This window comes from Gracilinanus agilis, chromosome 1, assembly GCF_016433145.1.
Source record: "Gracilinanus agilis isolate LMUSP501 chromosome 1, AgileGrace, whole genome shotgun sequence".
NCBI lineage: Eukaryota > Metazoa > Chordata > Mammalia > Didelphimorphia > Didelphidae > Gracilinanus > Gracilinanus agilis.
The window spans coordinates 530357645-530384848 of NC_058130.1; the positions used below are offsets into that span (position 1 = coordinate 530357645).

General features: G+C 33.7%; 1 protein-coding gene across 1 annotated transcript in view; it reads left to right on the top strand.

Annotated features, from left to right (window-relative positions):
- The window catches only part of DSC2 (desmocollin 2), a 43604-nt gene extending 16766 nt beyond the window's left edge, over positions 1–26838 (top strand). Inside the window, exons 5-16 of the mRNA XM_044682917.1 lie at positions 1965–2120; positions 3058–3202; positions 6896–7062; positions 10362–10496; positions 11208–11393; positions 13069–13328; positions 13452–13594; positions 18100–18324; positions 21204–21440; positions 22438–22562; positions 25614–25874; positions 26641–26838. Coding sequence (XP_044538852.1) covers positions 1965–2120; positions 3058–3202; positions 6896–7062; positions 10362–10496; positions 11208–11393; positions 13069–13328; positions 13452–13594; positions 18100–18324; positions 21204–21440; positions 22438–22562; positions 25614–25874; positions 26641–26838 — 2238 coding nt within the window. The remainder of the gene's footprint in view (positions 1–1964; positions 2121–3057; positions 3203–6895; positions 7063–10361; positions 10497–11207; positions 11394–13068; positions 13329–13451; positions 13595–18099; positions 18325–21203; positions 21441–22437; positions 22563–25613; positions 25875–26640) is intronic.
- The last annotated feature ends 366 nt before the right edge of the window (positions 26839–27204 follow it).

The following is a 27204-nucleotide window of genomic DNA, read 5'->3' on the forward strand; positions in this document are numbered from 1 at the left end:
GTCCATGACTAGAGGAAAAACAGGTACAAAAGGTGCTGTGAAAGTCAAAAAGCAAACATCGAGGAGGATGTTGGAGCCAAATTTTGAACTGAATGATGATTGCAGAAATGTTTCTTGTTGAGAGGATATTTGAAAGCTTCATGATTAGGATTAGAAAATGTCATTGCATGTTTTTGAAACAGCAAGGGGTGGGGCAGCTGGGTAGCTCAGTGGATTGAGAACCAGGCCTAGAGACAGGATGTCCTAGGTTCAAATCTGGCCTCAGACACTTCCTAGCTGTGTGACCCTGGGCAAGTCACTTAACCCCCATTGCCTAGCCCTTACCACTCTTCTGCCTTGGAACCAATACTCAGTATTGATTCCAAGATGGAAGGTAAAGGTTAAAAAAAAAAAAAAGAAACGGCAAGGGTTGGTATTCTTCTTTTCCTCTTCAAAATAGTTAATGCAGGAAGACTAGATTAAAACTGACAAGGAGATTGATATAATTTTTCTTTCAGTTTCACTAAAATGGTGTGTTTTGAATGGTTCTAAGAAGTCAAAGACTGAAGAGTTCATGGAGATTGAGAAATTTTTAGGAGATGGTTGCTTCAGATTTTGATTCAATATTGGGGGAAAGTGATCATTTCATCTTAGAATTTATGAGAAAGACCATAAAAAAAACAACTTGGGATAATCTGGCATGCATCCTAGATTTGGAAAAAGTATATATCAAAATATTCAGAGAGAACATAAGCTATCTTTTATGGTCTAAAATCCCAAAACAGGAGGCAGCATAGGAGTTCATAAGAAGGAAATGTCAGTGACCAAACATGAGTGAATTTACAGGAGACCAACTTAGATTTTTAAAAAATGTACAGAGAATAGAAATAAGGACAGGTAATGAATACAAAAGATGGTGATGTTGCCATTTCTAGGGATTTATTTAGTTTTTTCTGTTTTTCATGTATCCTTTATGTGAAAACATGTTCTAATGGATAAAATGTGGTAATCAGTAAAGGAAGATCAGAGTTCAAATTTCATTGCTCATGATTCCTAGTTATTTGATCACTGGCAAATCATGAACTTCTCTGAGCCCCCAGTTTTTTCACCTGTAAAATGGAAATAATGTTACAGTGTTGTAAGAATCAAAGAAGTTAGTGCATATGAAGTGTTCCATCAACCTTAATGTGCTATGTAAGTTTTTTCTTTGGAGTTATTTTCTTGAATATATCTTAATAATACCTAATCAAATGTATCATGTTATTTATTTTACAACATGGTATAATAAATGATATTCATAATTTAATGTCTTCACTAACTCAGCAGTTAATGGCATTTTACAATAATATAAATTTAATCAGACCTGATAGAATGTAACAGACACATGTTGTAGCATCATTCAAGTCATCTTCCAAGGCACTGGTGAGGCAGTATACACATTAATACTTCAGCCTCTGTGGCATTAACTGTTCCATAGATCAATTCACTTGCTATCCCATTTATAGTTTTTTTCTTGCAGATACAACTGACTCCCTGTATCAGTCGTTCATCTGACATCATATTTTCTTAGAACCATTAATGGAAGAAAAGTGTGTAATACATTTTAGAAATATCCCATTTCAAAAGTTTGAAGAAAATATTTTATTAGAGCTTAACTCCAGATATTCAGAATCTTAATACTATCAACATTTTAGATAACTGTGGTGTTTGCTGGACAAGTCTTCTTTTTCTTCTTTGGTAACCTGCTAATCTTCCAGTTTTGTCAATTTGAAATCTATTATTATTTTCTTAACTTTAAGTATTATATTTATGCTGTTCGTTGTACTATATTCATAATACTTTAGAGATTTACATAACTCTTTTTTATTAAGATCTTTTTCTCATCAAATATAATCTTGTAAGTAACTTATAAGATAATATATTGACCCAAGTATGCTTAGTCATTTCTCATTTTATCTTGACTTTTGTTTCCTCTTTCTTTATAGGTTCAGTCTGACTCAGCACAGAATTACACAGTCTATTATTCAATAAGAGGACCTGGAGTTGATCAAGACCCTATAAATTTGTTTTACATAGAGAGAGATAATGGGAAACTCTATGTTACTCGCTCTGTAGATCGTGAGCAATGTGACTCTTATGGGGTATGTATTAAAATTATTAATATTATATGTAAACATAGTATTTCTCTTTTAATGGACAGACAATATTCTTTTTTTATTTAGTCTGATGAAAGGATAAACTTTTCAACATTTACAGTCCTCCAAAGTAGAATGGGCTAACTTGTAATATATAATGTGACCATCCTCACTGGAGGACTTCAAGCAAAGGCAAGATGACCACTTTGGGGGTCTTTCTGCTTTCTGTCTCCCTTCTTTCTGTCTCTATAAAATGCAAGTTTGATTTGAAGGACTTAAATAAATCTAGCTACTAATCTAGATTCTTCTGTGAGAGTCAGAGGTAATTTAAGGTTATGCTTTTCTCATGGCTGTTTTGAAGATAACAGCTTTAAAATATTCAATCTTATTTATTTCCATTATTTTAATTATATTTTAATGAATAAATTATTATAATTTAATTATATTATTTGATTATATTATAATTTAACTCATTCATTCTCTTCCTGAACCACTATTTTTCTTTTAATTATATTTCTAATTAAATTTAAGTTATTCAACATCTCTTATTTTTCCTGGACATTTTTCTTAAAGAAAAAACTGAAATCCTTATTTTATATTCAAATTTCTTGAATGAATTTCTTTTCTTTTTTCCTTTTTTGTTTCTCTTAATATGAAGACAAAACATGCAATGTAATTTGTTTTACTTACTTTACATATTTTGGAGGCTTTAATGTGTAAGTAGTTTCATAATTTCTCTGTATCATACACATTATAAATGCTAAATAAATATGTATTAAATATAAAAATATATATGTCATCAGTCTAAAAATGAATACATTTTAATAATGTAGTTCTCTCTATGATATTTATAATATTTAAAACTAGAATAGGTTTTGTTACATTTTATTTTAATAATCTACAGATATTGCTTATTCCTCCCTTTTTTCTTTTAAAAAAAAAGTTAGTTGCTTATGCATCAACTCCAGATGGTTATTCTGTAGACCTTCCACTTCCCCTTGAAATCAAAATTGAGGATGAAAATGACAATGCCCCAGTTTTCACTGAAGACCCTTGTGAATTTGAAATTGATGAAAATTGTGAAGTTGGTAAGTGCATCTTTTAATGATAGATTATATTAAGGTGGAATGTATTTCAGTGACCTGTTTTATGGTGAGGATAAGAAAATATACTTAGGAGAAAATATGCATTTCTAAAATGGCAATTCTGAGGTAGGAGACTCAAGAAAGACCTCTTTAATTAATCAACATGTCTAACTAATGAATTGTGTTAAGATCAGTGGACAAATATTGGGCACTCCAGAGACATTTACTTTTTTCTGTTCCCAAAATACCATTTTTTGGAAAGGCAAAGGACAGGAGTATGAGCAAAATTAATAATCTTATGAAGTAAATATATGTTCATCAAATACTGAAATATTTGTGTAGGAGGTGACTTCTAAAGCCTGAAAGAGATAGTGCTTAGGAAAAATAAAAGGAAATGTTTCTTTTAATCTGAAAGCAGTGAACTTAGAGAAAGTAAAACTCTAAAAAATAACATTAGAGTAAAAATAAAAGATTTATTAAACTTGACCCAATATCAAATAAGTCATGCATATACAGAAGTAGAATATGACAACTACTAAGCATTTATTCAACAAATGAATGAAAAAACATTTAAGTGCTATGTGTTGAACACTATTCAGTGCGGGAAATACAATATGAAATTTAGACAGTTCCTGCCCTCAATAGTTTCCATTCTATTGGGAGATACAACTTGTATAGGTAGAAGAGTTCAATTATATCACATTTGATGGCAAGTCCCAGGAGGGTACAGGGAATGATCATTTCTTTCTTTTGTTGTGGTGAGAATAGCAAAAGGTACAGGTCACCATCTTCCCATTAAATATTTTATAAAGGGATGAAACAATGTAACATAATAGGAAGAGCACTAGTCCAGGAGTCAAAATTCTAGATTTATGTCCTAATTCCAACACTTGGTAGCTATGTGACAGGGCACAGGTTACTTAAATGTTCTAGACCTCAGTTTCTTAATCTGTAAAATGTTATTAATAATACTTTACAATTTTACCAAAGTGCTCTGTAAACCCTAAGTACTACATCTAAATGTGAATGATAATTATTAGTGTTTTTATTATTAGAAACATGAAATAATTTATAAACAATGAAAGATATATTTTATTTAGTATTGTAAATAACATGATTATAGAAAATAAGTGCAGTAAGAGTTCAGAGAAAGGAGAGAAATGAGTGAGCTAGAGTGGTCACACTATAGGAGATAGAGTTTGACTTTGACCTTGATGAGTAGATAGCATTTTGTAAAGAGGTCCTTCAGGGAGAGGTATTCCAAATGAAGGGAAATAACATGAGCAAGGCCATGGAGATATGAATAAATATAGGATCTTTATTTTAAAAACGATTCTCTCATTTCACAATGAGAGATTTCATGGAAAATAAAGCTGGATTAATAGGGTAGAACCAGCTTTTATGAAGTTTTGAAAAGTCAGCAAGAAGGATTTGGGAAATGTAACAAGTAGTGAAGAGACACTAAGTTTTTTGAAAGAAGGGAAGATGTTTTTATATAGCACTTACTATGTGCCAGGCACTATTATAAGTGCTTCACAAATATTATCATTTTATTCCATGACAATCTTGAGAAGCAGGTGTCACACAGTAAATATCTGGGGCCCTGTTTGAACTCAGGTCTTTCTGATTCCAGGCCAAGTCCTCTAGCTATTGTGCCACCTCAATGACGAAAGTTTTTTGAGTGGAGAAATGACATAAAGAAAATATTGTTTAGAAAAGATTCTTCGGGCAGTGATCTATGCCTTATGGATTAGAGCAGAGGTCAGCAAACTACAGCCTTGGCCCATGCCTGTTTTGTATAACCCATAAGCAGAGAATGGCTTTAAAATTTCTTAATGATAACTAGATCAGAAGAAAAAAAGAAAAGACAACAGTCAGAAGGCAATTTCAGTAATCTAGGCATGAGAATTGTAAGGGCTTGGAATAAAAATTGGCAATGGAATTATTGAAAAAAGGATAAATCTGTAGGAGCAAAGTTTATTGTGGAAGAGTCCTAGAGGGATGTTAGATGTTACAAAATTCCCTTCTTTCAACTAACCCTAGAAAACCAGACTATCTCTAATTATATTCCTACAAAAGCATTAATCTTCCACAAGCTTACTAAGCCCTTATTATGTGTAGAGAACTGTGCTGGTTGCCCCTGATATAAAAAAAAAAAAAGAATGAAATAGCCCTTGCTCTCAGAGAACTTATATTCTGTTGGGGAAACAGTGTGTGTACACACACACACACACACACACACATACACACACACACACAAACACACACACACACAAACACACTTATAAAGATACATAACAAGCAACATTTCTTAGTGCCTTCTATGTATCAGGCATTATGCTAAGCACTCAAGATACAAAAAGAGGCAAATATGTACAAAACAAACATGATGTAATTACAAATTATTTAGGGAAGGAAGCAATAACAATAAGGGGAGAGGGAAAGCTTCATATAAATGGTTATTCATGAGATGAGTCTTGAAGGAGGAAGGGATTCTATGTTGTGTAGACAAAAAAAGCATGTGAGCCAAAAAAAAGTCAACATTTCATGCCTGACTGAATAGAAGAATAGTAGTACCATTTATAAAGAAAGGCAGTTTGATAAAGGAAGTCAGTTTGGGTGGAAAGTGGAGAAAAGCAGTGCTGAATGTTTGTTTGACGTGATAGTGGGACATATGAGCAAAAGTGCCTGCTAAGTAGCTGGAGTTGGGACCTGGAGTGTGAGTAGGAGGGTAAGGACAGTAAATTTGACAATCATTAATACAGAGGTTTTACTTTGTAGGAGTAGTTAGCATGCATATATATATGTCTTTAGATTTTGCAAAGAACTTTATATAAATAATCTCATTTGAGCCATGAGGGAAGTCGAGTGACTTGCCTGGAGTTAGTAAAAGTTAGAGGTGAAATATGAATGTACAATTTCCTGACTGCAAGCCTTGTCATATATCCTCTTCAAAGAATCATAGAATATTAGTGCTTGAGGAAACTTTCAATCTTTCCCAATTATTTCATTTTACAGATATGTAAACTGAGCCTGATAGTAGTTGCCCAGGCCACTCAATAAGTCAGTGACAGAGCCAGGAATTGAGAACACATCTTCTGATTGCAAAATGGGTAGATGGTTCTCTTTTATACCATGCTTCTGCTACTTTAGGTGTGAAGATGAATAAATAACAATAATTGCTACTTAGAGGACATTTTAAGGTTTCCAAAGTAGATTAGAATACATTATTTGAATTGAATCTTCCAATGACAGAGGCTATTATTTTCATTTTCCCAATGAGGAAACAAAGCCTATTTCAAAATTGAGTAGCTTACACATAGTTAAATAGGTAATAAGTGTTAAGGATTCAAAACTCAGGTCTATAACAACAACAAAAATAATAATTTTTTAAAACTATGACAATAACTACCATTTGCACAGCTCTTTATAAAGTAAAGTACTTTACAAATATTTTCATCTTATCCTCCCAAAAACCGTGAAAGGTTAAGTGTACATTTTATACATGAGGAAATTAAGGCAGAGATTAAAAGACTTACTCAAGTTCATATAGATAGTAAGTGTTAGAGGCTAAAATTGAACTCAGATTTTCCTTGCTACCTGGCTGTCTGACTCCAAGGTTTGGTCCTTTTTCCAGACTGCACCATGGAGACATGTAAAGTATATGCATATTAAAGATGTCTTTTCAATTTGTAGGTACAACAGTGGGTCAAGTCTGTGCCACAGATGCGGATGAACCTGACACAATACATACTCGTCTGAGGTTTATGATTACAGAGCAGCAGCCAAAAGCACCTTCATTATTTTCTATAAACCCCACCACAGGGGTGATCACCACCACATCTTCTCGGTGTGACAGAGAGGTAACTTAAATATTAAAAAACTATAAAAGCACATAGACATCCAGGCATAATTTGTTTTGGTATGTGTTCCTGGGAAATAGTATGTACCTTGAATTTTAGTAATCTAAAATTTAAGTTGTATTAGTAAATTCTCTAAAACAGTGGTTCCCAAACTTTTTTGGCCTACTGCCCCCTTTCCAGAAAAAATATTACTTAGCCCCTGGGAATTAATTTATTTTTAATTTTAATAGCAATTAATAGGAAAGATAAATGCACCTGTGGCCATCACTGCTCCTCTGGATCGCTGCAGCACCTACGAGGGGGCGGTAGCGCCCACTTTGGGAATCACTGCTCTAAAACATTTAAAATTATATTAGTGGAATTTGTAAATCTAAGAAATGAATCCTTTTATGATGCTAATAGCTATTTTTTTGGTTTAGAATTTTTTTTATCTATATGTGTGAATTATGCCAAATTCAAGAAATGTCATTTTGCTCAAAGTCAAGAAAAACAAAGAGGGATTTGAAAATAAGAAATCAAAGATTTGCTTCATTTGACTCACAAGTTATATATTTTGTAGATTATTTGTATTCTTTGCTCTATGAAATAGATATATTTCAGAAAAAAATAATTGTAATGCAAATCCCATTTTATCATTGACTTCTATTTTAAAATTAGAGATATCTTCCCATCGAAAAGATTCTACTAATTTAGTTTTTAAAATCTCAAGAAAAGCAGTCATCATTGGATCATAGATTTGGGACCAGAAAGGGACTCAGAGGCCACTGAATTCAATGCTTCATTTTACAGATGAAGAAACTGAGGAAATAAAATGTCAAATGATTTGTATAGGGTCACATTGCTTATATGTGAAGTGCGATTTGAATCTAAACTATCCCAATAAGCCCACTGTAAATACCGCCTCTCATCCAGCAGAGGTGAAATCAGTTTTATGACATGTTGAATCTGATCCTTTTTTTAAGAACTTTGCAATAATTTGTTAACCCTAATATCTAATGTTTTTCTCTGTTACTCTCCATCCTTCCTCAATCCCTGGGCATTTCTTCCATACTTGAGAATTTGTTAAGATAGTATTAGAACATTCAGATTTCAGCTTCCTTCTTTCTTTTGTCTTGATTTCCATAATTTCTAATAAACCTAATTTTCTTTAGCCTGCTTAGCCAGTACATATGTCTGTAAGTGACCTACTCCATTCTGTAAATGCTTTAAATTTAAGGGTTCAGATTCTAGAAGAGTAAATAGCTCATGTCTTTTTCATATATGTGTTTAAGGTGGGATGGTGAGGGGAGAAGTTGCTATATAGGAGTTGCATGCTGATGGGGATCAGAACAAAATCAGCTAATTACTTTGTATCAACCGTCATCATAAGTGACTGTTGCTTTTTGCCATCTACACAATGCCAGAACTTAGACAAATTTGGACTGATGTCATCTTGAACTGTCTTTATTCATTTAGTTTTGACCTTGATTTATTTGGATTTTTAAAAAAACATATCATAAAGGTTGTCTACAATAAAACACATTTAACCCTGCCTCCCTATCCCCCCAAAAAAGCATGTTTCTAAGAAGGATAGATATCTTGCACAGTGTCACATAGCTAGTTAGGACAAAGGTCTCCTGACTTCTTTTACTACATTTTTTTCCTCAAACACATCACTCTTACTTTTAATTAGTGAAACAAAACAGAAGAGTAGATGCAATAGAAAATACAGGGCTACCTTCTCTTTTGAAGCATAGCTTGGATTTCTGGGACTTGTTTCACTGTATAGTGGAAAAGTCTTATTGGGATACTGGTGTTACTATAGTCTTGAAAAAAGCACTTAGTCTTTTAGAAAGTCAGTTTTTCTTTTAATCTGTAAAATTGGGAAGTCAAATGCAAGAAATGTTTACTAAATATTACTGTGTAAGATCCTGTACTAGACACTGCAAGTAGAAAGATGAATTAAGGCATATTCTGTATCCTTAGAGTACTTACACTCTAAAAGGTTGCATGAGACAATGTACAAATAAATGACACACTACAGAATGTATTCAATGTGGAGGTAAGATCCAGACAAAGTGCCAAGGAATTTGAGGAAGAAAAAGATGCTTTCAGCTGTAAGAGAGGATAAAGAGGAGGTAGTACCTGAGTTTAACCTTAAAAAAAGAGAGAAATTTCAACAGGATGGTTTGATGAATAGATGGAAAACATGTCATATGGGACTGGGGTGGGGAAAGTGAAAACATGGAAATGAAAAAAGGCAGATGAAAATAGTAGGCACTTAAGAAATGTTTAGTGACTTGGCTTCTCTAATTCAGCTTAAGTAATGGTGCTGGAGCAGCACAAGCTATGACCCTAAACAGATCCTGAAGGTACACTACCATTTGCCACAATGAAAACACAAAGGGAGAAAAGCCATAAGCACTACATTGCCCCAAATTCATTCTCTCTGCTCAAACTTGCTCCTGCTACACCCTTCCCCATCACCCAATTTTGGCCTCTTGGCTCTAAGATATGTCAGTCTACTTCCCATTTTCTGACTACTCTAGATAGTCCCATATAAGGGTTAGTACCACTTGCTTTACTTCTTTCTGTTAGTCTTGGCATTAGGGTCCTGGTTATTTGTTATTTCTGTATCCCATTTTTCCTACATTTCTGAGATGATGGATTCATACTATAAAGGGCATTGAATGACAGCATTAGGAATTCATGTTTTTTTCAGTAGGCAATGAGAGTTATCAATGATTTATTCGAAGTAGGAGTGGCATGATTAAAGCAGGGGCATTACAAAGATTATTTGGCCACCAGACTAAAGAATAGATTGGAAAGGTCAGAATTTAGGTTTATAGAAAATCATTTAGGCTATTATGATATGATGAAAAAAAGGAAGATCTAAAATAGTATGGTCTTAAGGGAAGTAGAAAGATAGAGGAGATTCAAAAGATATCAGAGGTAGAAACAAAAGAACTTGGCATTTGATTTAATTGGGAGGGGGGAATAAAGATGCTTATTTAATTGAATGGGAATATTAAAGGTGACAGGTCTCTGAGTAATCACAAGAAGAGTGACACCATCATCAGAAATAGAGAAATTAGAGGAAAAAATTTAAAGCCATAAAAATGCCTGCTCCATTTACATTGTAGAACTGTTGGGAGAATCAAATGAGATAGTGTATTAAACTTCCCAGAAAACTAAAAAACATTACATAAATTCAATTTTGTATTATTATGGTCATTAACCATGTATTGAGAAAAATGTATATTTGGTATGTATCACTGAATTCTTTTACTCCAGTAATGAACACTTTATTTTGTTTTCAGGTCATGGACAAATACTGTTTGACAGTAAAAGTACAAGACATGGATGGTCAGCCTTTTGGTCTGTGGACTAAGTCAACTTGCACAATTACACTTCGAGACGTGAATGACCACCTGCCAGTTTTTCACAGAACCTCTGTAAGGGCATATCTTTCCCAAATGTAATCTCTCAAGCAAATGTTGAATACCAGTGTGAAAAATTACTACATCCCATCTTGAGTCATACTGTCTAATATAATAGTAGATGTAACATAGAGAAAAATAATGACAAACTTGGGTAGAACTGAGTAAGGATAAAGTTGACATTTAGATTATAAAAATGAGTAAGAGTTAAGTTGACATTTGGATTTCAACGGGTGTTATTTCTCCATCATAATGAAAAGGAACAGTTTCAGTTTCAAACAGGGCAAGCCCTAGACAATTTTTCTCCCGCCTTGTCTTTCCATGTATTTCCTCCTTCTTTTACTGTCTTCCCCCATCCAGTACTTTTTCTACTGTAGTTCTGCTTGCCATAAAGCAAAACATCTGAAAAAAATAATTCTGAAATCAAATGTAAGTGCTGCATGGACTGTGTCTTATGCATAGGTGGTAGTCTAGGAAGAAATAATTTTTGGTGAGAAACATGTCTTGCTTCTTGAGACCATATATCCCTATGTACCCATCTATTCTAACACATAAGACTAGCCTAGTCTGTAACTCAAGAATATAACCACAATTTGAATTCATAGTTTAAATGGTGTATACACAGAAAATTGGGAAACAAGGAAAAATAACTTTTACTTCATTTATGTCATAGAATCTTTCTATAACAATATTTAGTAATAAAAGTGGTTTTTTTTCCTTTTTCAGTATATCACAGAAGTAGAGGAAAATAAAAGCAATGTGGAAATACTTCGACTAGGTGTAGAAGATAAAGATTTGATTAACACTCCCAATTGGAGAGCTAATTACACCATTTTAAAGGGTAATGAAAATGGAAATTTCCGCATTGAGACAGACCCCAAAAGCAATCAAGGAATTCTCTTTGTTTCCAAGGTAAGAAGGTGAAAATTTTGAGTATTCCATTTGGGAAGTAAAAAAAAATACCAGATTTAGTGCAGAGTAATTTTGATAGACATGGGAGCAAAATGTTCACATAAAGAATTATTATATTTGAATCCTAGAATTTCAGACCTAAGAAACACTAGAAATGTGAAAGGCACCACTTAAGAATTAGAATTTTTACCTCTAGAACCCTGAATATTTCTAAAAAATAAGTAGTTCAGTACTTAATAAGACCATTCCATTTTGATTAGTTCTGATATTTAGAAAGTTTAAAAAAAACGTGGCAAATATACTTCCTTTTAGTTTACACTTGGTACTCATTCTAATCTTTGGAACTATCTGGTTGTTCCTTCTTCCAAAGCCTTTCACAGTTAAAGAAAACTATAATGTCTCCCCCCAAGTATTTTATTTGGCCAAATTTCTTCAATTTATATAATCATTCTTTATATGGCATGGTTTAGAGTTCCCTTATCACCTTAGTTTTCTTCACCAGGTCTCATTCTAGCTAGTTTATCAGTATCCTGCCTAAACTATTACACCCAGAATAGAACACAATATATCAGATGTGTTTTTATGGGTGACAAAATACAGAGGGATTTGTTTGACCATTATAATTTTATTTGGGGACTGGGGGGCTCTGATTCCTTGATAGCTTTCATATCTAAGAATAAGGAGCCATTTCACCTCACCATTTCAGAGGACCATAGCCCCTAGCCTATAAAAAAAAAAAAAAACTTTTCCCAAAACGTGAGTTGTAAATAGCTTCCCATGGTAAAAGGGAATCTTGGGACTGTTCCTTCCCTGAGAAGCTTTTTGCTAGATCAGAAGGCAGACTTCCCCAATGAGGAATAGGGTAGCTCCTATAACCCAATGAAAATTGACCTGGGCTGACATCCACATTTCAAGGGACATTCTCTGTCACTTCTTCACTTCAGATATAATTCCATGAGCTTGTTACTCACTTTTTGTAAGAGCTTAGGACAGAAATGTCTTGATGTCCTTCTTATAAAATCATATAACATATACAATTCATAGAGAGAGCCCTTGATTCTCAATCTTGGTAAAGATATAAACACTTGATACTTGAATTTTCCTCTAGGGAATGTACCCTTGAGGAGTCTAGGCACAATAGTGTAGTGGAAACAGCATGGGGTTTATCAATTTGGCAGAAATGCCAGCTTTGCTGTTAATTACTACATATGTGACTTAGGGTGACTCACAGTCTTTGTGAGGGGCCTCAGTTTGCTTATCTGTAAAATCAGTAGCTTGGACTACAAGTTCTAAAAGTTCTTTCTGGCTTTACATCTATGATAAATTCTTGTACATTTCCTGACTTCTTGAAAAATGCTTATAAGCAAAAACTGGATTGTTCTTACCACCAGCTAAGCTTCAGAGCCAAGGTACTCAATCAAACCTTGAACCATTTTTAGCAGATTTAGTGGAGAAGTAAAGCAAAAGCATTTGTTTGGAATAGGAGAGGGGAAAAAAAAGAACATTTCTTATTCTTTGATATTACCACTCCTTATTCCCTTGTCATGACAAAGGAAATTTGAGAGAATATAAAAGCATTTATAAAATTCAGAAATCCCTGAGTTTAATCAGCATTACCAAATAACAACTGAGCTTGCATAGATTTGACTCTGATTTAATGGCCTTGATTTTACAGGGACTGAATTATGAAGAAGCCCGCCAGGTGGTCTTGCAAATTGGTGTAACTAATCAGGTTCCATTTTGTGGACCTGCTGGTTCAAGGACTCCAAGCATAAGCACAACTACAGTTACTGTTAATGTTATAGACCAAGATGAAGGGCCTGAATGCAGCCCTCGAATGCAAGTTATTCATGTGAAAGAAAACACAAGACTGGAGACACAGATCAATGGTTACAAAGCCTTTGACCCAAAAACTAAAAACAATAATAGAATGAGGTACTAATATTATATATTTAGTATATTTCTTAAATTGGAGAATATGAAATGTTTATATCACAGTTACTCTTTTTAATGTTTCTGACATTTTATAAGATTCTGATTTTAATTCCTTATTAACAGATATCAAGCATTAAATGATCTGCAAGGATTATTCACAATTGATGAAGCATCCGGTGCGATCAAAATCCTCAGAAGTTTAGATAGAGAGTCAATTACCTTCAAAAACAGAATGCACAATATTACAGTACGGGTATCAGATAGAGGTAAGAATGCTATTTTTTTCCTTAAAGAAATAAAATAGTACAGAAAAGGGAAGAGAAGAAATTGGCACTTATCAACAGTACTTGCTTCTTCTGCCCAAACCCCTGCCCCTCTCCACTAGGGTAAAAGAAAAAGATTCCTGTAAGTTAATAATTTATGTCCACTTCTAATTTAATATTCATTATTAGTGAAACTTGAAATTTAATCTATTTTGGGACATACTGTCATTTAAACATAATATCACAGATATCTAGATATAATCTATTTTTTCATTGTAAAGCAATCCAGCAGCATATTAAGCATTTATATGCCAAGGCACTGTGGTTAGTGGTGACAATACAGAGATAAAAAAACAAAATGAGAAATTACTTTCAAGGGTTTTTAATTTTAATGGAGGGAAAGAGAGTGGGTAAGATGTATACATATAATTATGTGATGAATACAGAAAAATTCCAAATAAAGAAGTACTCTGAGGAATTCAGAAGGAAATGGTCATTTCCAACTTAATTGAGGGAGATGAGAGGTATAGCTGAGATCAGGGAAGATTATTGGAAGAGAGTGTAAAATTGGTTCTTAAAGTAAAGGAAGATATTTTAACAGGGAATAACAGGGCTTGAACTTGTGTAATTAGAATTTGCTCCCCAAGACTCTCTCAGTTGATAGGGTTTGAACTTGTGTAATTAGAATTTGCTCCCCAGGACTTTCTCTCCCAGCATCCCATTTGCATATTTGCATTACATCCTTACGTGGGGAGGATATATTTTGATGTAGCTCCTCCCTCTCTCTCTCTCTGCTCCCATAAAAGCATCTTTGGTGGTTGGGTGAGTGCCAGGCAGGAGAATTTTACTCACATGGCTTTACTCAGGCTTTCATTTTTGTTCTTGTATTTCTTCTACTTCAAGTGATTACTAATAAATCTTATAAAATGTAATATTTGGAGTTAATGGATATTAATTTAAGTTTTTCAAACTCCAGTCGTGGGTAACAACAGGTATGAGCAGAAGCATGGAAATGAAAGGGCAGAATAAGGTCAGAGGGATTAGTCCACTTTGTTTATATACTGAGTACCTGGAGTAGTGAAAGGCTGGAATGGAAAGGTAGCTTAAAACCACATCGTGGAGGCTCTTGAATGCTGAAACAATATTTGGTAGGTAGTAGGGAGATTGTAAATATTTATGAGATGTCAAAGAAAGCATTCAGAAACATTATGAAATTAACAATATGAAGAAACACAGAACCTAGTTGAAATATCTTAGTAAAAAGTCAAATTATTCAGTGAAGATGTGGAAAATCAGTGTCTTTATAATTATAAAGCTAGTTTGGGTTTAGTTAGTCATGTCTCTCTTACTATTAATTTTGATCAGAAGGTCCATAACAAGTAACTGTTTTGGTTGATGTGTTTGTGGAAACCTTGTTTCGAAGTAGATCTTTCCCATAGGAATCCAGTAGGGGATATCAGTCCTTTCCAATCAACAAGCATTTATTGAGCACTTCCTATGTGCTACGTACTGTGCTAAGTTTTGAGGATAAAAAACAAAAGCAAAAATATTTCTTGCCCCCTTGAAGCTTACATTCCAAAAGGGGAGACATAATACTAAGTAAGGACTTGATATCCAATAAATCATACCTGTACCCAAAGCTGTCGTACTAGAAAAAAATACAACTCACAATTGCTTAAAAGAACTAAAAATAATTAAATTATAACCTCAGCCCTCTAAGAGTGATGAATGTATGCATGCTGATTTTACATAGGATCTCATTTTAAATATAAACATATAGTACCAAAAATTTCATCATTGTACCATTAATTTGAGTTATAAAAAACTTTAAATAAGCATCAATTTTGTTTGCCATCTAGTACTTTAGACTCAGAATTATTTGTACACTTGCATATTGAGGAAAGTATGTCTTAAAAAAATAATAGCTGACAAGGGTGTTTAAATTACTATTTGGGCATCAAACTTTTAAGTTAAGGAGAGCCATAGAAATTTTCTTTCTATGTCAGTAATATTGTTAATCAAGTGAGAATAATGAGACTTCCAAGAAGATTTTTTACCACTACATTGAGGAAAAAGTTGTGGAATAAATTACTGAGAATTAAGTGTTTGAACAAATAGTCAAAAAACAAAAAATGTTAAGACACTAAACATGTTAAAAGAATAGAGATCTAAAATGAACAATCTATATGTTGCCACAAATATATTTAATTAATTAGTTCAATGTCTGAATATTTTTTAATATCTTCTCATGTTATGGATGAAGAAGCTGAAATTAAAGAGGTTATGTGATTTGTCTATGGTCACCTAGTGGCTGACCTCAAACAAAAGCTTCTAGCCCGATTTTAAAATCAATTTTCTACCTGCTTCTGCCATATCCTGATATCTATAGTCTTCTGACTTTTGGTTTCAGGATTGGTCATTACAATTTTTCTTGTTCAGTTGTCTTCTGGTATTGTTTTTATTAATTTCTTTGTCATAACTATGCGTATTTTTTCTGGTTCTACTTATTTTCCTCTGGTTTACATTCACTCTCTTTTTAATTTTATATCACTAGTGTTTTGTGTAGTTCCTAGCACATAGTGGAACACTGAATAAATGTTCATTGGTTCTTACAAGACTTAGTGAGTTTCTCTGAATTTCTCACTTGGGTGTTTCTTATTACCCCAGTGTTCCCCTCCTAACCCACACCATCCAGTGCTACCTCATTTTTGTCTTGATATAGTTCCCTGTAGTAAATGGAGACATTTAGAATCATTCCACTGAATTGCAATTAACTTTGGAATGTTTTTCCATAAGATCATCATTGTAGCATTTAAATAGTTGAAGATCTCATCAAAGATTTAACATCAAAAGGTTTGGAAGTATGGGATAATCATCAAATCTGGCCTTTTGTTAATCTTGTTGCTCTCCTTTCTTGAAAGAAATACAGAGTATTTCAAAAGTCATGGTGCTGTTTTAAGCCATAAAAACTTATAATGGCACCCAGACTTTTGAGATGCTGTGTATTAAGGGCTGCCTTGAAATGGAAAACGAGTCACAAAAGAATTTATATGTTTGGTCGGGGGGCAGAGTGTGGGGTGTGTAGTCAAGCTTCTTTTCATTGGTAGGCTGCTAATAACATGCTGACAGGATATGGAAACAGATCATAAAATTATAACTGAAAGTGATGTCAGATATAATATATTTAGAGCTAAAAGGAAATTTAAAGATTGTCTAGTCCAGTGACTGACAGGCAGAAAGTAAGGGATGAAGTAACTTATCTAAAGGTACTCCCAGTTTTTCCTTGCACTTCAATCCATCCTGGTGCTACACTAATCTTCCAAAAATCACATTTTGATTAGGCTACTTTTTATCCATATGGTAAAGTTCAGACCACTTAGCTGGTCATCAAGCCCCTTTCCCTCAACCTTTATAAGCATTTAAAAGTTATTCAACTGTCTGATCAAACTGCATTGCTTGTTTTGCTTCAGTCCCTTCTTGATTTTGCTCATGCTACTTTACTCACTTGAAATGATTTACAAGAGTGGGAGCAAACACAAATAGAAATTGGGGCCATTAATCTATACATAAGGATCACCTTGGGGGGAAGTATTTGACTTAGTTGTATTGACTCAATTTTAAAATGTAATGTTATTTGGGTTTTATTGTATTTTTATTCATTCTGTGCAGTATTTTCCACATATTTTAGTCTGATTTGGGCTACATTTCAGAGTCATGTGTTTAATACTTCTGATCTTTAGCTTTGACTACCTATCCTTCCAGACTAGCTCAAACTCCACCTCCTCTATGACCTCTGTGACCACTCCAGTCAGAAAAAGTTGTACCCTTCTCCAATTCCAATGGCGGGTATTGATTCACCTGATAATAAATCATGTAGCAATCATTAATTTTGTTTTTTTATTTATCCACAAATTATTGTAACTTATAAGTTAATTGTGTTTTTTATGATCCATTGGGGAGACTGGTCTCCCAAAGGATCACAGGGGTGTATGTATGTATAAATGGAGATTTTGAACCTTGGACTGCATCCCCCATAAGTCCCTTTGTATTTCCCAAAATTCTCTTTAATCTCTCCTGTGTTTGCGTGGTCATATTTGTATATAGTTTGCTGTAACTCCTCCCTCTTTATCTTTTTGCTCTTGGGGGTGGGCTAGTTAATACCTTTTAGCTAGTATTTTTTGTTAGTTTATTATTAATAAAACTTTATAAAAATATATTTAGTTACTGGATATTAATTTTAAAATCCACATCTGTCTTATAATGTCTCTTGAGGGAAAAGATTGGGCTGTATGCTTTGTATCTCCCTCTAGCAAATGGCATCATGCTTTGCACATAGTAAGTGCTCAAATATGTTCATTGGATTTTGTTAGCCAGGAAATTAAGTGCTAAAAGATACATTATATTATAATCATAAAAAGGGTTCTCGTGAATCCTAATGTACTCACTAAATGCCAGATGCTAATGTATTGTTATCATCATTACTGTTACTCTTATTCATGTGTCCTTAGATGGTAGATCATGTACTGGTACCCTGGGAATTGTCGTTGATGATGTGAATGATAACGGTCCGTCCATACCACAAAATTCAGTGATAATCTGCAAAACTCGAATGGGCTCAGCAGAGGTCATTGCTGTGGATCCTGATGAACCGATCAATGGTCCACCTTTTGAATTCTCCCTGGAAGATTCTATTGGACGGGATGATACAACGTGGAGACTTAGCAAAATTAATGGTATATATCAATAAACATTATTTTAAAAGACTTTAAATTCCATGAAACATAATAAAAAATAGCTAGCTAGTATTTATGTAGAGCTTTAAAGTTTGTAAAGCCCTTTAAAAATACTATCTCATTTTTATTCTAAAAAAAACAAAACCTGGGAAGAAGGTGCTATTATTATCTCCATTTTATAGATGAGGAAATTAAGGTAGATAACTGTCAAGAAACACAGTTTTTAAGTTGTGTGAAGCCGAATTTGAATTTAGGTATTTCTAATGCCATGGTCCAGAGTTCTAATCTCATCACCACTTAGTTGCATCTAAATATTGATATCATTGTCCATTTTAACTTCCTGTTTGCAGGACAAGAACAAGATATACATAACATTCATAGAGATTAGGCAACTTTTTCACTTCTTGTTCCATAAGGTTCCAACCTTTTTGGCCTGGTTCGAAAATAGCTGAGGATTCTATTCATCCTCCCTCAAATCATTCTGGTCCAATCAAAATATTCATCCTAAAACATGGATTTAATCAAGCCATTTTAATTCTATTATTTCCTATTGTTTCTCAAAATATACCCTACCCAGCTTAGCTTTTTAAAAATTTATTATTTATTTAAATAAACCCTTACTTTCTGTTTTAGAATCAATAATGGTTAGAATACTTAGAATAAGTATTGGTTCCAAGGCAGAAGAACAGGAAGGGCTAGGCAATGGAGATTAAGTGACTTGCCCAGGGTCACATGGCTAGGATGTATCTAAAGCTATATTTGAACCCAGGACCTCCCAACTTCAGGCCGCCTTTTTTTTTTTCTAATTTAATTTTTTTTCAATTACACGTAGAAACAATTTTTGACAATTGTTTTCTGATATTTTGCTATTCTGATTCTTTTCTTCCCTTCTCCCCTCCCTGAGACAATAGTCTGATATAAGTTATATCAGTGCTTTCATGCAGTACATATTTCTATATTCCTCATGTTGTGACTAAAGACACATGCTACATATATGATTTAAAAAAAAACGCCTCATGTAGGTGATTTATTTTCTATTTTTGTGTGTTTCGAAGATTTGAGTGAGTTGTGTCCTTTACTCCAGCATCTTTGCTCTCAGCACACATCAGCCAGCTTTGAAAGTCCTTCATTTTCTGACTCCAATCTACCTCTCTGAACCCTTTCATAATTTCTCCTTTCCAGCCCAAGTGACTGCTTGCTCTTCCATCTCTTTGCCTCCTGCCCTGTCCCTTCAGAACTCACTTGTTCCTTCCTCCCTCCCTCCCTCCCTCCCTCCCTCCCTTCCTTCCTTCTTTCCTTCCTCTCATTTCTCAGAATCCTTACTAGGCTTCAGGGATCAACCCAGATGCCACATCTTAAGGGAAACTTTCCTTTGTCCCCATTGTTAATGCTTTCTCCACCCTAAAATTATCTTGTATTGATTTATATATGTAAAAGATGGATTCACCCAACAGAAGTTTCTGGAGGGCAAGGCTAGTTTTGTCTTTGCATCCATAATGTCAAACTTTGTGCCTTCCACATTTTTATTTTGGTGTGGCCCTGTCATTTTATTGTTTAGGTCTTCCTCCGGAGGAAACTCCGGCTCATAGTGTAGATATTCAATTTTTCCACAACTTCAAGTCCTGGAGAGCTGCATGGGCACCAAGGCATTAAGATATTTTCCTAGGGTTCCTCAACTAGCATGTTTCAGAGGGGAAGCTTGAACCTCAGATTTTCCTGATGCCAAAGCTGGCTCTCTCTACTGAATGTCATTCATATAATTTGCTTAATAACTGCTTGTTGAGTTGATCTAAATCAAAGGAACCTCTACATCAGGAAATTTTATTTGTTAAATTTAAAAAATAATATATAATACATTAATATATTATAACAATATAATCTTAAATTTTAATATAATTAATGTATTTGATATCGACATAACCTATTAATGTTAATAAAATTTAATATGATAAAATAAAAAAAATTTAAATTTTATTACAGAATGCCCTCATAGTGTTTATATACCACACTTATTTTCTTTCGTCAAGTCTAGGAAGGTAGGTGGTACAATGGTAAGAGCACTGGGCCTGGAGTTAGGTAGATCTGAGTTTAAATCTTGTCTTAGACATTTATTAGCTGTGTAACTCTTGGCAAGTTAATCTCTAATGGCCTCAGTTTCCTTATATGTAAAGTGGGGATAATAACAGCAACTACCTTTTAAGAGTGGTTGTAAGGAAGCAAGTAAGTTAATATATATGAAGCACTTTGCTGACCTGAAAGCACTATTAAATACTAGCTAGTACTATTATTATTACTAATGATAATGATGAAAATAAAAATTAATAAATAGGTCATTACAGAATCTCAAATTCAGCTTCTAAAGGAACTTTGGATACTTATAGTAAAGAAAAGAACATTTGGGGCAATATTATATCTGTTTTAAAGTCTTTTAGGGACTTTTCTGTAGAAGCAGGGTTAGACTTATTTTCTTTGGCTACAAAATGAAGAGGAAAGGATGGAAGTTACCAAAAAGCAAAACAAATGTGATATATGAAAAAGAGGGTTATAAATCCCTTTGGAGCTTGCCGCCTTTAAGGGTAGTTGTTCACTGAAGGTCTTCAGGCAAAGGCCACGTGCCCATTTGTTAGCTATGTTGTAAACAGAATTCTTTTTTTCAGGCATGGGTTGCACTAACAGGACAGTGAGGTTCCTTCTAACTATGAAATTCTTTGATCCCATCCTGGGTCCTTTTATCTTTTTTTGTATTCCCATATTTGTATTTGGTCTGATCTCATTTGGAGCATCAATATTATAACAAAGAGTGATGAGAATTCCAGAGAAGTACAGGTGTTTATCTGGATGCTTTTTAAGATGTACTACTGCCTTTTATTTTCTTTCAGATACTGCTGCACGTTTGTCCTTCCGTAATGATCCTGCATTTGGGACTTATGAAGTACCTATCATAGTTAAAGACAGATTTGGCATGTCTAAATCCAATTTATTAAATGTTAATTTATGTGACTGTATTACTCCAAGTGAATGTAGAAGTTATACAGGTAGAGTGCGTGGTGCCAAAGATGTAAGCCTTGGAAAGTGGGCCATCCTTGCCATGATCCTGGGTGCAGCATTACTGTCTTGTAAGTACTTTTATTTACTCTAAGTCAGTGATTCCCAAAGTGGGCACTACCACCCCTTGGTGGGTGCTGCAGTGATCCAGGGGGGCGGTGATGGCCACAGGTGCATTTATCTTTCCTATTAATTGCTATTAAAATTAAAAAAATTAATTTCCAGGGGGCTAAGTAATATTTTTTTCTGGAAAGGGGACGGTAGGCCATAAAAGTTTGGGAACCACTGCTCTAAGTGCACAAAATATCCCTTAAAATAATTTTAAGTCATTCTTATAGTTAGTATTCTATTTAAAGTATACATATAATGCAGCAATTATGTATAGTAGCTGAATATGTAGATAACATAATTTATACTCTGAACAAAAATGAAGTTGTTTTATAGTTGTCCATTTCTGGAACATGCAGCTAAAAGTATAAAAAGTATAAAAAATATAATGGCTTTAGTTTGAGAACAATGTCATTTGCCATTCAGGGCAAAATTATCTTTTGATTTGAATTTATTTATATAAGCAAAAAATGAGAAATTTTCAAGATCTTTTCCCCAAAGGAATTCTTTTATTTATATACAAAAAATTTATCCTTAAAATTTAATGTGGGGGCAGCTGGGTAGCTCAGTGGAGTGAGAGTCAGGCCTAGAGACAGGAGGTCCTAGGTTCAAACCCGGCCTCAGCCTCTTCCCAGCTGTGTGACCCTGGGCAAGTCACTTGACCCCCATTGCCCACCCTTACCAATCTTCCACCTATGAGACAATACACCGAAGTATAAGGGTTAAAAAAATTTAATGTAAATATCTATGAGAAAAATTCTGATTTTATAAACTAAGCTGACTCGAATCAGATAAAATTTTGAGCCATTTGGAAAGTATACTTTTTCTCATTGTTCTGTGAGTTCCAGATCTTAAGAAAATAAGAGCAAACTGAAGCTGCCTAAGTAGTCAAGTAGAAATGAACCATTTATACATACTATTTTAATATGTATTACTCAAGTTGTTCTTTTCTTCCTGTAGGTATCCTATTTACATTAGTTTGTGGAGGTGCTGGTTCCTCCCCTGAAAAAAAACCTTTCCCTGATGATTTGGCTCAGCAGAACCTTATTGTATCAAACACTGAAGCCCCTGGAGATGACAGAGTGGTAAGTGGGTTATATTTTAAGAATAAATATATTTTTAATATGAAAGTTTTATTGATAACCAATCTAGTAATGTATCATTGGATATGTGCATCACATACTTAATTTTCATAATATCATTACTTAATAGTAAAACAATCCTCAGACATTTCACTTAACTATTTAAAGTTCTTCTGAAATTCTTCTTTGTGGTGTAGAGATGACCACAAATTTTTGAAGACTATCTGTAGACTGTTATTGAACACAAGTTCTGTCTCGTTCTGTCAGATTGGAAAGTCTTTGAGAATGGGCTCAACTACAGACTCACAGGTTCTCCCTATACTATGTAGTAAAAGAGTTGGCAGAATTGCTTACATCAAGGAAACAAAGACAACTAAAAACTTCGTTTCAGAGGACACTTGGCCATTTCCCCTTTCTAGGCTTATGATAGGTGTGAGTGAACATTCAGATAATTACAGCTTGGTCACAAGGTGGCAAAGGATGATAAAGTAGAGAATGTCAGAAAACATTCCAAACAGTTAAGGTTTACTTTGCTACCTGATGACATCTTTGTTAAGGTGAGCACAAAAATGAAGTTTTTTATGTAAAATACTTTTGGGATTTAAGAAATGAAATAAACTAAAAGGTGGCAGACTTAAGTTTTCTGTAATCCAGTCTAAATACATCCAGTTCCTGGAAAGACCTAAGTGAACTGATGCAGAGTGAAACAAGCAGAACCAGGGGAACATTATACACAGTAACTGCAATATTGTGGAATGATCAAATGTGATAGACTTTGTTACTAACGGCAATACAAGGATCCAGGACAATTTTGAGGGACTTATGAAAAAGAATGCTATCCACCTCTATAGAAAGAACTGTAGGAGTAGAAATGCAGATGAAAACATATGATTTATCACTTGTTTGTTATAGGATTTGGGATTTTGGACTTATAAGATAATTCACTTGCAGAAATAATGTGGAAATACGTTTTGCATGATTATATATGTATAATCCAGATTAAATTGCTATTCAGCTCCAGGAGGTGGAGAGGGAAGAAGGGAGGTAGACAACATGAATCATATAACTTTGGAAAACGTATGTGGAAATTTGTTCTTAAAATAAAGATTAAAAAAGAAAAACAAAACCGAAATAAACACATCCAGTTCCTTCAACTCATTAGCATATAACATCAGTTTGAAGCCCTTTGTTATTCTGGTTGCCTTCCTTTGCATATTATCCAGCTAATCAATATCTTTCCTAAAATTTGTTGTCCAGATATCATCTGACCAGGGCAATGCAGTCACTTTAACTTCTTTATTCTTGGACCCTATCCTTTTCTTAATGAGATCTAAGAAGAATTTACATTTTTGGCTGAGATCTTGCTTAACGACTCCCCCCCATTTAAAAAAAAAAAGATGAGCTTCTGTGTAGCCCCAGATATTGCTTGTACTTTTAAAGTTGAGTCATTGTACCCAAGTGTGCAACTTTACATTTATCTCTAATTAATAATTTGGCCCAAATTTCCAAGACGTTTTGAATTCTTACAATTATCCAATATATTAACTATTTCTCTTAGCTTTGTATATTATTTCAAGATGAGAAGAATGTTTGTCTGTGCTTTTATTCATCAGTGATAAAAATCTTAAGTAGCACAAGCCTCAGCATGGATATGGGAGTGTTCTGATGTAGAACTATTTTCCAGTTTTCATCAAACCATTAATGACTACTTTTTCATTCACCCATTTAGCCAGTTTCAAATCCAACTAATTGTACTTTCCCCCAATCCACTTACCTCCATATTATTTTTTCACAAGAATAGCACCAGAGACTCATTAAATGCTTTTCTGAAAATCTAGGTAAGATATAGCTGTAAGCATTCCCTAGCTCTGTCTATCTATTATCTAATGATTTTGACAAAAAATTCATCTCAATAAGGCATTTTTAAAAATCTCAAAATAATCTGAGCATTTTTTCTTTCTCAAAATTGTATTGAAGTCTTTTGTTCTTATGCTGCTTTCTTTTCTAAATATATCTTTTCCCTGTCTTACCCAACCAGCTATCATTTATAATAAAGAATAAAAAAAGAAAGACAAGACTAACACAACACTTAACAACATATATTCTTAATGGTCATATTGGTTCTTTAGGATCACTAATTCTTTTTCTTTTGTAAAAAAACAATTTTAATAATTAAGAATCTTTTTTCTTTCCCTTCATTTGGATAAAAAAGAGAAAAAAATGTCTTAGATGTTCATTAATCATATCTCTAGTCATATTCCCTAGCTCCCTATAATTTTGCCTAGAATTGAAGTCAAAGGCACTTCCATTTTTGAAAATCATAATATTATTTACTCTTGAACATATAGCCAACAAGATGCACTCTTCCTTATCTTTTTAGCCATCTTGGTTATCTTCTCCTGTTAGCCATTTTTGTTCTGTCCTTATTCCATCCATGAACTTGATAGAAAAACATCTGGTAAAAAAATATCAGATGCAAAATGATAATTGAACAGGTCTGCCTACTCCCAGTTATTAGTTATCATTTGTTTGCCCTCTTTAAACAGTTTATCTTTGGTGGCAGCTAATTACTGCTGTGGGAATTATTTCAGAGTAAACTATCTATGTCTAAATGGGCCATTGACCAGTAAGGGCAAACACTGCCAATTGGAAAAAGGAATGGTTATGAGAAAACAGTTAATATCATTTATAGCTCCTATACAACATTTTTAAAAATTAGCTGTTAACTTAAGAAAATAGTAAATTATGAAAGTAAGACATTTATTATATTATAATTTTTAGAATTAAATTCAAAGTATCTTCATTGATGAAGATGAAGGAAAAATTCACCTCAGGCAGCAAATATTTGATTTCTTTGTAAAACAGAAAAAATAGCAGCTAGGGGCAATGTTGATAAAAGTATAAACTCATAATTCTAGAAATAAATTATTTTCTGAAAATTTAAATATTTATGTACTAGAAAATATGGCATTATCCAAATGACAGTTTTTACTCTATGTATCCTCTTTAACTTTCTTCCTAATCTCAAATACAAACTCTTCTGTTTTCTTTCAGTATTGCACAAATGGATTGACTACACAGAATATGAACACAGGTTGCCTACTGGCACCAGGTGCAAAAAATGGGCAAGAATGCTTTGAAATGATTAAGGGAGGACATCAGACTTTGGAATCCTGTCGGGGAGGAGGACATCATACTCTGGATTCATGCAGGGGAGGACACCACACCATGGATTCTTGTAGGGGAGGACAAGTTGAGATGGAGAACTGTAGATATTCTGAATGGCAAAATTTTACTCAAACCCATCTTGGTGAAGTAAGTCTTCCCCAATTTTTTAAAGATAACATAGGGTGCATCTAAATTATGATTCTTTAAGACATAAATAATGAATAGTGGGTTTATGATTCAGTAATATAAAATTAGCTTATATCTTCCTTAAAATTATTAGCCTTGTTCACAGGAAAGTAATATTTTTTCTCTTGAACAGGTTTGGTTATATCTAGGAGAAAAAAATGATATATTAACTTACCCACTTTATTTATGTCCTCCTTTTGTATGTCCTGCTATTTATAACTTTTTGTAAATGTTCCCAATTTGTAGAGTTTTGGGAATCAGAGCTTGAAATCAAGCATGGTAAAGGTAGTATTTAGCCGACTTAGTAACTCTTACTTCTATTAAAAAGATCTGAGCACAGGTCCTGGCTCAGGATTAGTTATTTACTTTTTCTTTTTCTTGTGATTTATCAAGGAAACATAGAAGAGATAATATATGTATGGTTCTTTGCAAACCTTAAAGCACTATTCAAGTCTTAGTTATTATTGAACAAGAAAATTTGTGCATGTGCATGTGCTTGTATGTATATGACCTCCTTTCTAATTATTCAAAGCATGCTAAAGATTTCTTTTATAGTATATGATATATAGACCAATCATGTGCATTTTTTGTATGTAGGAATCCATTAGAGGACACACTCTGATTAAAAATTAAACAATAAAAGGTAAATCAAAGAAATAATTTTTATGCTAATAAGCTTAGGTGTCTAAAAAAAATAATAATGTGTTGTTAATTTTTCGCTGTGCAGAAGGTGCAGCTGTGCAATCAGAATGAAGATAAGACCCATGCTCAAGACTACGTCCTTACATATAACTATGAAGGAAGAGGCTCCACACCTGGTTCTGTAGGATGTTGCAGTGAACACCATGAAGAAGAAAGGCTTGAATTTTTAGATCAGCTGGAACCCAAATTTAGGACTCTAGCAGAAGTATGCATGAAGACATAACTGTCTTCTTAACAGTCGAATACTGGGACATGGAGTGGAGTTGTGGTTTTTTTTGGAGAATTCCAAGCTGGGATATTTTAAAACTTGAATACAATATATTGTAAGTTTTTATTCTTTATTTGAGAGAAGCTATTTGGCCAAAATGCATGTTCATATCTTAAATTAAGCATAAACACTTACCTATGGTCACATTAAAACAAAAAATTACCTGTCTTCCTTAGAGTTGATTCACAGATAGTAAAGTGAATGAACTTAGCATTATTTACTATTAGACAATAAAAGGACTTGACAATTTGTAAGATTTTTACTTGAGGTATTATAATATGGTCACATTTAGCTAATTCATGAATGAGTATTCTGCATTAG